Raw genomic sequence first — 9,895 nt, 5'->3', positions numbered from 1 at the left:
ACTGGTCAAATATACATATCCAGTAGCCTTATTGAGCTGTAAATACTTAGTGAGGTACAAATACTGGTCTTCAATATAGGACCACAAACCACAGTACATTAGTAGCTCGGGTTATTGATGAATAACAAGCACTTAAAAGGCAAGCCCAGTCACAGAAACATAGTTTCCAATGCATTTTTAATTTAAAATTCCTTTAAATAATTAACAAACACAATAAATAAAGTTTGGTACATTAACCCATTTCAATAGATCATAAATAATATAAGTGCGGAAAATAAAAGGACAGTGAACATCTTCAAACAAATAATTTTCAGTGTATCAACAACATAAATAACAGGTTCGACAGGTTGTTTCCTCTTCATACAGAACAATACATTACTTTGGTCACAAAATAAAGCTTTGATGCATTAAAGGGAAGGTTCCACATTTCAAAAGGCCAAGCATCATCCTAACATCAGTGGTTCTTTTGCGTTGCAGGTTTTGAAAAGTTGCTAGCAACCTCATATCAGCATTATGCCTGTTAATTTTAATTTGAGCACCTTCTCTTCAAATTACATGCAATTCCAATCATAAAGCCCGCCCTTTAAATGCATGTATTAGACATTCGGTAAAAGAACGATACAGTACTGTTTAAATGATCCTTCAAAATCAAACATTCCCTTTGAGGTCGATTGTTTGTCTACTCACTTGGGTTACTTCTATACAAAATGCTGATGGGAATATAATTGTCAGTACATGTTCATAATGTCCATTCAAGTATTTCATCACACCTACACTTTCTTCTTGTAAAAATGAATAATTCTCTGATCATAACTGTAAACTACGGCTAATCAAGAGAAACAGGCACAAAAAAAATCGTATGTTTGTTTTAAAACATGCATTGGTGTCGGTGGAAGATTAAATTTCGCTCTACATGCTTATCTGAAGTTCGAGGATTTTGCTAAAATGAAAATGAAGATGTCTAATGCCAGCCTATAATCTGCAAGGATAAAGCTACGTTCTTGTGTCACTTTATTCTGAGAGAACTTTCAATACGATGCCAATGCACGGTGCGTTTTAAAACATGGAATACCCTACGGTTCAAGTTTTCATAAGTTCAATATATCTGTTCACATCATAAAAAAAAATATACGGCAGGAAGGATCGAACCAAAAACAGAGATAAATGGAATCTTGTAAGTCAACTAAAAACTCTCTAAAGTACGATGTTTAACTGTTTGTGTGCATGTATGTATACTGTGCGTGCAATGCTAATGATATGTGGACCTACACTCATGACACATGGTGTCATGGCGTGGGGTTTCACTTGTTCTTCTCTTCCAGTCCGCTCTCTGCTCTCAGAGCCTGGCTGCTGGCTGAGATGAAGCTGATCCAGTGTTTGAGGTCTTCAGGAAGCTCGGGGCACTCGATCTGCACACCAACACAAAGTTAGCAGAACGCCAAAGTAGAATAAAGTCACAGTCTAGAGCTGACACTATTAGTTGACAGACAGTTAATTAGCAACAAGTTTGATCATTTTAAGGTTTTTGTTTTTAAGAAAAATGCTAAAAATTCCCAGGTTTCAGCTTCCCAAAATGTGATGTTCTTCTTTGTCTTGTGTGATAGAAAACTGAATATCTTTGGATTTTGGACAGCTAGTTGCACATAATGTAACATAACATTTGAAGGATTTACCTCGGGTTTTAAGAATGTGTGATGGGACAGTTTTTCACTACTTTTTAGGCCAAACAGTAGAGCTGAAATGATCGATTATTCAATCATTCCATCGACGGAAAAATGGTCAGTTATCCCTTTAAGTTATTTCTCAAACAATACTACCAAATATTTTCTACATCCAGCTTCTCAACATTGCAAATCTGCTGTTTTTATTTGTCTTATTCAATAGTAAACTGAATATTTTGATATTCTTGAGTGTTGTTTGGGGAAAAAACAACAATTTGATAACACCACTTTGGGCTTTAAGAAACTGTAACGCATTTTTCAGTAGTTTTATGACGTGATTAACGATTAATCGAGATAATGACAAGCAGATGAATCAGTGATGAAAATAATCATCAGTTGTAGCCCTACTACAGTCATACAAATACTTTTTGCCATTCCTCACCTTCCTTTTGCAGACAAACTCGATGATGGTCTCCGGGCTGCAGTGCACCACATTCTGTCTGCAGAGCATGACAGCAGAGACAAAACCATCTTTCTTGGACACAAAGCGCTGCTCCACATAAAACGCCTTCTCATCCCATCCCACTATTTTGGTCCGAATCTCAAAAGCCTCACGGAAGGCCAGGGAGCGCCGGTACCGGATGGTGGAGGCCCCTACCACCATTCTGGCCCCCAGTTTGCGCGAGGCTATGAACAGCCCGTTTCGCATGTAATGGTGGAAGCGGGCAAAGTCACACTCCCGTAGATATCGGGAGTTGTTCATGTGGCCCATGTAGTCCAAATCATGTGGAAGGACCATGCCATCAATGCTTTGCTCAGCCAGCAAGTCCCATATCCTGGGTTGGAACCACGCCTGGATGAACACCTGGGCCCCCCGTAGGAAGTACCATACATCCAGAGTGCAGAAGAGCAGGAGGAGGGCACCCAGCACCAGCAGCAACATCTCTCTGGAATGACAGTCCAAAGAAGATAAACCTTTAATGATTCCCAGTGGGGAAATTTGGTTGTTGTAGCAGCACAATGACAGCAATAATACAGATGAATAGAGAAAGTAAAATCAATAGTACAGAAATATAACACAATATAGAATGGAATACAATATCAAATATATATATTTCTTCTGAACTATATATATATATATATATATATATATATACATTTCACTTTTTCACTATATTCAGTTTTAACAGTTTTCTTCATCTCCTTGTATTTTTATATCTGGTATATTTTTTTGTACTTTGCACTATTAACTTTTTTACTGCCTTTTTACTAACATGTTTTGCACTATGGAACTGTGATGCTGGAAACTTGAATTTCCCTCGGGATCAATAAAGTTACTATCTATCTATCTATCTATCTATCTATCTATCTATATCTATATATATATATATTTTTTTTTTATTTATTTTTATTTTTTTAAAGTACAGTATGGTATGTTATATTCTAATAATATATTATATTAATACATATCAGTGACAACAATAAAAACTCATTTAAAGTGCAACTTATGTCACATATTACAATAGCATATATGTGACATAAGTCATGTATATATATATGTATGTATGTATATATATACTGTATATACATACATACATATATATATATACATATATATATATACACACATATACATACATATATATTATTATTATTTTTTTTAAGTATAGCATGGTATATTATATTCTAATAATATACTATTTTAATACATATCAGTGACAAGAATCAAAAACTAATTTAAAGGCAACTTATAGAAGTTGCCTTTAAATGAGTTTTTGATTCACATATTACAATAGCAATTCCAAAGTTTATGACTATGAGAAATTTTCTTAAAAAAAAAAAAAAAAGCTTACATAAAGAAGCTGTTTACTAAATTAATCTTGACCACACTCAACATGTAATCAAATGCTCCTTTGACCTCATCAATGTCAGTGCAGATGTGTAGAAAAACAAGAGGTTAGTGGGGTTTTTTCACTCGCTGGCTTAATATTATAGCTAAAAATATTGAAGCATCACATCCCCATAATAATCATCCACTTCAACCTTGAACAGCTCAGTTCAGTTCAGATGAACCAACCTGCTGTGACAGCTGAATCTGTTAGCCTAGCTGCTAGCTGCCTGCAGTATGTGGCCTTGCAGTATAGAGATATACTCTGGACGCGTTAAAGTCGCTATTATATTACGTTTTCTCACCCTCAAAATTTAATCAATAACCACAAATACGGTAGAGTTATGTTGTTGCGTCTGTAGTACTCACCGTGCGTCCAGAAGAGAGTGCTACCATGGGATGCGATGTGCAGTGTAACTTGAAGAAACCGGTAGGATGAATGAACATGACTACCGGGTCTGTGACGACACTACTTCTTCTTCCTCTCTCAGTTTACTGGCGGATCGCAACCAACTTTATGCATTCTTACCGCCACCTACTGTACAAGAGGGTGTAACATCATGTCATTTTACACATTACTGCTACTCTTATATTCTACCCACTCACAAGTTAAAGAGTGACATAGATGTAAATTGTTCCTTCTGCGAATCACATCCTGAAACTTGCTCTCATTTATTCTGGTCCTGTAGATTTACATGTGAATTGTGGAAAGATGTCAATAATTTTATACTTGTTATTTAGATTTTGCACTATATTTGAGAAATATTATATTTGGTTGCTATGATTACAGTGACAAAGACAGTAATGCATTTTTTCTTATTAATTTAATTTGAATTCTCGCAAAGTTCCACATTCACAGGTTTAGATTTACCCAAAAAAAAGCCTAACTTCTTTGTATTTATGAAGGAAATGGATCTTTATCTGTCAACAATTTCTTCCTCACAAAACAAAAAAAGGAATGAAAACAATGAATGTATGCAATATCTTTAAAGTTTTTAAGGGAAATTATTGTCATACTCTCGCGTGTTTTTAATTTTTTTTAATTAATTAGTTTTTTTTATGTTGGTTTTGTTTAATTTCTGTTGTCCTTTTATGTTTGGCACAGCTCTTTGTTTACGTTTTCGCTATGCTTCTTCTGTATGTAAATGTTTTAATGATTTCTGCTGTTACTATGTATACTAGTCATTTTGAAATAATAATAATAAAAAAATGAAATAAAAAAATGAAATAAAAAAATTCTACCCACCAATCCTGTGTCTCCTAAGAACATTAATAATAACATTAATAGTTTTAGCTTTTTACAATTAATTAGGATATGCTGCACATTTCCTTTGACACCACAATCCCCCACACTTGTCACTGTTCCTTTTCCCCCACTAAAGCCAAAGTACCATTAAGACCTGTGTGATCCAGTCTGAGTCTTGTTATGATGATTTCTTCCCTTCTGTTCCTTTCTTAATATTTCTTTGTTATGACCGACTTTTGTATTCTGAAATATATCCCCTTCCTTTCTGGTCCTCCTCCCATCTTTTCTGCCATATCTCCACTCCTTTCCTTTTAATCACCGCTTTTCCTTCTCCTTTCCCAAGTAAAACTGGTACTGTTGTTTTCTTTTGCAGTGATCTTTTTGCTGGTTTATCTGCAAACTCATTCCCTTTCACCCCCTCATGTGCTGGAACCCAATAGAATAATATATATGTGCAGTCTTAGCACAAATTTTTCTTCTTCTTCTTCTTCTTCTTTGAGGTTTTAACTGCAGCTGGCATTCTGTGGTGCATCACTGCCATCTTCTGGAGTTAATTAACCCCTACAGTGTCTGGTTTGATAGATATTTTTTTTTATTAAAGTAGAAAAACAACATATGGATATGATGATGCTAATTCTTCAGAAAATGGAGCACACAATGCAACCAGAATTATAACTTATAAAAGACAATAAATAATAAATTAAAACAGCTAAAGGGTCTCTTATAATAACTGTTTTTTTCTGCTGTTTTCCTTTTCATATGCAACACAGTGCTAGTTCTCTCATTAAAAAAAACACCAATAAGGGTCCTTAATATATTTATGGATTAAAAAAAATACAAAAATACATTAAGTAAATGAAATATACTTTCTAGTAAAATGGGGGAGAGAAAATATTTTTGATTCCAGCCAATCATACATTTCATTAATGAAAGACCTATAAGCAGAGTCAATCGGGAGCTGTCTGTGTTTCTGAATATTTTCACTTTAACGTTGGCTTCAAACACTTGATTTTAATGTGTTTTGTATGATATTATGCTATGTATTTATTTTGCATTTGTTTTAGGTTGTGGCGTCTGAAACTTTAATGTATGTTTAAATGCTGCTGTCTTGGCCAGGTCTCTCTTGCAAAAGAGATTCTTAATCTCAATGAGGACTACCTGGTTAAATAAAGGTTAAATAAAAATAAAATAAAAATACATATCACACCAGAAAGTATTGCTATAAAGACAGAAGAAAAACAAGTGATCTGTAGTTGGAAACAAAACCTAAAAATACGTTTAAGAGCTCAGACAAAAATCGGTGTATTTTGCAACCGGTAGTGGGTTGCTATTGCAACCACCACTGACATTGTTACAGCCTTTTGTCAGATCTGTGACCAAGCAAATGTTGGCATCTTTAAACTAATGTGTTGCTAATGTAACATTATAGCTCACTGTTAATGTTAGGTATTTTATTGCTCTTGTGGAATCTGTTTACTACGTGAATGACTGTGTAGTTGCTCCGTCTCTGGTGATTTGTTTCTTTCTACCTGGTATATGCCACTACAGAGAGACAGTATAACTGTGTGTCTGATGTTACATTTAGTCCAATTTTCTTGTCACTGTACTTCTTCATTTTTATAATACCGTAGGTCAAATTCTCATTTGCTGTTTTGCATCTATTTCTGATTTGGGACCACTATCACTGATTTAGCTGTGTTATACTGTATAACAAACTGTTTTTACAGTCTCACATTTGCTTCAAAACTGATTTGTTTTATTGCTGTCATAGTACACAAAGATACACTTTATACAATGTTATTACTTTATTATTATTATTATTGAATAAGTAATCAATTTCCAGCCTCTCAAAACTGGTGTGCTAGTTCTTGTAGTGTTGACATAGGTAAGAATTGGGCTCCAAGTAAAGCTAATTTAGTGTGCAGTAGGCACAAGTGTGTTTAAGTCAAGTAATTCTGAACAGAAGACAAATGTCTTTTTTAATCCTGAGCTGGTGAATTAGCTGTTTCACAAAAAGCCAATCTTAAAGTTGTCCACGTAATGTCTTATTTGTTCTTCTCCTCCAGTCCACTCTCGGCTCTGAGGGTCTGGCTGCTGGCGGAGATGAAGTTGACCCAGTGCTGAAGGTCCTCCGGAAACTCAGGGCACTCCACCTGCAAGAAGCACACCATAGACTCAATGTTTGATTTCAATTATCGGAGTCAAATTTGCATGTGTGTTTAATCATTAATTCCTTACCTTCCGCTTACACAGGTGCTCCAAGATCTTGTCTGGGCTGCTGCGTATGATGCTCTGCTTGCAGTACATTACTGCACACACCAACCCATCTTTTGTTGACACAAATCTCTGTTCCAGGAAAAAAGCTTTGTCATCCCAAGTGACGATGCGACTCCGCAGCTCGTACCCCTCGCCTATATACAGAGCCCTGCGGTAACGGATGGTGGTGGCCCCCACTACCATTGTAGCTTTGAGTGCTCGCAGTGCCTTGAACACACCGTTACGCATGTAGAGAGAGATGCGGGCAAAGTCACACTCCCGCAGGTAACGAGCATTGTTCATGTGGCACATGTCGATGTCATTGGAAGTGACCCGGCCTGTTCGGATCTGCTCTGCTGTGACGTCCCAGATTGGAGGCTGGAACCAGGCTCGAAGGACCACAGCAGCTACCCGGAGGAAGTACCACACATCAAAAGTGGAGAAGAGAGCCAGCAAGGCGGCGAGCACCCACAGCACCCACCACATCTCTCTGGAGAAAGGACAGAGAAGGCAGTGGGGTTACTTTGATGTAAATGTAAATCAGCTTTAATTGTCACACATTGTATTGTACACAGCACAGCACACACAGTGAATTTAATCTCTGCATTTAAACCATCCTAGTATTAGGAGCAGTGGGGAGCTACTATACAGCTGCCCATGGAGCAGTTTGGGGATACAGCACTTTGCTCAAGGGCACCTCGGGCACCCCTATTTGGTCCGTCCGAGGACTTGAACCAGCTAATCCCCGCCAAGTCCCCACCAAGTCCCCACGCTCTGAGCTACTGCCGCACCATCTGATGTGTATAATTAAATAAGCCAAGCTGAGGTAGATGTATGATAGTTATGGTGTTTGATTCCAGTTATTTAAGAAATAAAAAAAAACTAAAAAATGTTTTTACGACAAGTAAAAGTGAAAAACTAATCTTAATGAATTATTCCACAGCTTGTACTCATCATATTGCTACATTACATAAAAGAAAATGACAAAGTAACAATCTTAATATCAGCTACTATTAACGCTATATAAATATTCTATTTCTTAGATTAATGCCCAATTTGCATTGTTGCATGTTTTAGCTGTTATTGGTTTCTGATGTGTTGCTTTGACTGGCAGTTCTAAGGGAACATTTCTCCAGGAAAAAGGCATTTGTGAACCTCTCAGTAGTATGAGAGAATAATTTGTCCAAATTTGTCTCAGATTTTCTGGCTTTAAAAGGGTATTTTTTTTTTAATTAATCTGCATTTTTTCTAAATGGTGTTATAGCAAATAATAGTCTGATTGGTTCAGAAACACAAATGGCAAACAGGGGCTCTGTATCTGCTTAAGACTCACTTCAATGCCCATTAGATCACAGTGATTGATTTTTATAATGGCCAATAATAATAAGGCAAGTAATTGAACTGTCTTTTATTTCTTTTAAATAATGTTTATAATAATTATTTTATGACATGTCTGTTTTTTTTGCATGCCTGTGTGAAGCACTTTGTAACATGGGCTTTGAAAAGTGCTCCATAAATAAAGATTATTATTATAATTCTCATCTTTTTTTTATCCAGGCATTTGTATTTCAATTAATGTTTCTGAGAAAAGTAAGAGGAAAGACTGTGTGGTGTTTCAACCACATAAACTTGCAGTATGTTGGTGTGTTTTAATGGATTTAATCCAAGGTTAACTCCCCTTACTGCTCCCAGTAGACCACATCAGTACTACTCAGGTGTAATTCATACTGTGCAATATCATTTTCCACTGTATATACTGCTCCTTTTTTATTCTCCCTTCTATTTAAATGGTTCATATTTTGTTACACTTTGTTTAGATCTTGTTTTTTGCACTATCCCCTTTGCTGCTGTACACTGCAAATTTCCCCACTGCTGGACTTATAAAGGAATATCTTATCTTATCTTTGTGTTGACATGAAAGTTGTGGCCCATCCTGAAGGTAAGTCTTCCATTATTTGGCATTAAACACAACACAGATAACCGATCCATTGACATTCAACTTGACTGTTTCAAAAGGAAGTTTTCAGGAGGATACCTGTGAACTGATTTGTGTGAACAGGTTCTGCAGGAAAGACAGGTGCTGCTGCTCTCAACCTCAGTGCATGATCAGTTCAGAGCAAAAGATTAAAACATATTATATACACTAATCACACCCACTAAAGGTGTTGTTACCAAGGCTATGCCAACTCTGAGATTATTGCTAGCGACATAAAAACGTATTTAATAATAATTAACTAAAGAGATCAGTGCCATGACTGCAGAACTAGTGGACATGAAATTACTGCCTTTAGTCTAGTTGGTACTATAGTCTGAAAGTACTGCTTTGTCAGACAAGAGTTTAACTTAATAATGACAAAGTAAAGACAATAATGATTTAGACTTTTATGAGAAATCCAGTGAAACTCACCTGCTGTGTGTTTCCACTCAGACTTGCAGAGTCGACAACATTCAATCCAGCACTGTGCGTGTGTGTGTGGAAAACCGGAAGCTCTACATACACTGTTTAATACACTTCCGGCTATAAAGCCTTCAAAATAAAAGCTGGAGCAGGTGTTTTCGACGTTAAATCGGGAACAAAGCGTACAGACATGAATGACAGGATTTATATTTTAAGGAATCCGTTTAGAATGTTGTGAAATGACCCTTTAGTATAGCGTGTAGGCCTTTAATATTGTTTTCTTAATTCGAGGAAATTTAATTTGAAGTGATTCATTTCCTCTCTTGTTTGGGGGCGTGACGTAGAGGCAGACTGGGCAGCTGTGATTGGTTTCATAGTATGTACAATTAATGATATAATAATAATGATAATACATATATATGTATATATGTATATTTGTATATGTA

The 9,895-nt window shown here is 36.1% G+C and overlaps 2 protein-coding genes across 2 annotated transcripts; both read right to left on the bottom strand.

Annotated features, from left to right (window-relative positions):
• Positions 1-1,224: 1,224 nt before the first annotated feature.
• Positions 1,225-4,240, bottom strand: LOC141777424 (protein THEM6-like). The gene is made up of 3 exons (XM_074651653.1): positions 3,919-4,240; positions 2,104-2,608; positions 1,225-1,409 (listed from the first exon to the last, which is right to left on the bottom strand). The coding sequence occupies exons 2-3, from the start codon at positions 2,602-2,604 to the stop codon at positions 1,302-1,304; spliced, it is 609 nt and encodes a 202-aa protein (XP_074507754.1). The 5' UTR covers positions 2,605-2,608; positions 3,919-4,240; the 3' UTR covers positions 1,225-1,301.
• Positions 4,241-6,529: 2,289 nt separating this feature from the next.
• Positions 6,530-9,578, bottom strand: LOC141777459 (protein THEM6-like). The gene is made up of 3 exons (XM_074651722.1): positions 9,459-9,578; positions 7,034-7,541; positions 6,530-6,948 (listed from the first exon to the last, which is right to left on the bottom strand). Exons 2-3 carry the CDS (start codon positions 7,535-7,537, stop codon positions 6,841-6,843), a joined length of 612 nt encoding a protein of 203 aa, XP_074507823.1. The 5' UTR covers positions 7,538-7,541; positions 9,459-9,578; the 3' UTR covers positions 6,530-6,840.
• Positions 9,579-9,895: the final 317 nt, after the last annotated feature.

The sequence above is a fragment of the Sebastes fasciatus genome, chromosome 11, assembly GCF_043250625.1.
Source record: "Sebastes fasciatus isolate fSebFas1 chromosome 11, fSebFas1.pri, whole genome shotgun sequence".
Lineage (NCBI taxonomy): Eukaryota > Metazoa > Chordata > Actinopteri > Perciformes > Sebastidae > Sebastes > Sebastes fasciatus.
The sequence above is the reverse complement of the archived record's forward strand: the minus strand, read 5'-3'. Positions and strand labels throughout refer to the sequence as shown.

Bases quoted from the DNA above. Each gene is read 5' to 3' on its own strand.
- LOC141777424 (XM_074651653.1), bottom strand. From the start codon at position 2,604: ATGTTGCTGCTGGTGCTGGGTGCCCTCCTCCTGCTCTTCTGCACTCTG. The intron at 1,410-2,103 runs GTGAGGAATGGC...GTTGGTGTGCAG, and splicing joins AGTTTGTCTGCAAAAGGAAG to ATCGAGTGCCCCGAGCTTCC.
- LOC141777459 (XM_074651722.1), bottom strand. From the start codon at position 7,537: ATGTGGTGGGTGCTGTGGGTGCTCGCCGCCTTGCTGGCTCTCTTCTCC. The intron at 6,949-7,033 runs GTAAGGAATTAA...TGCTTCTTGCAG, and splicing joins AGCACCTGTGTAAGCGGAAG to GTGGAGTGCCCTGAGTTTCC.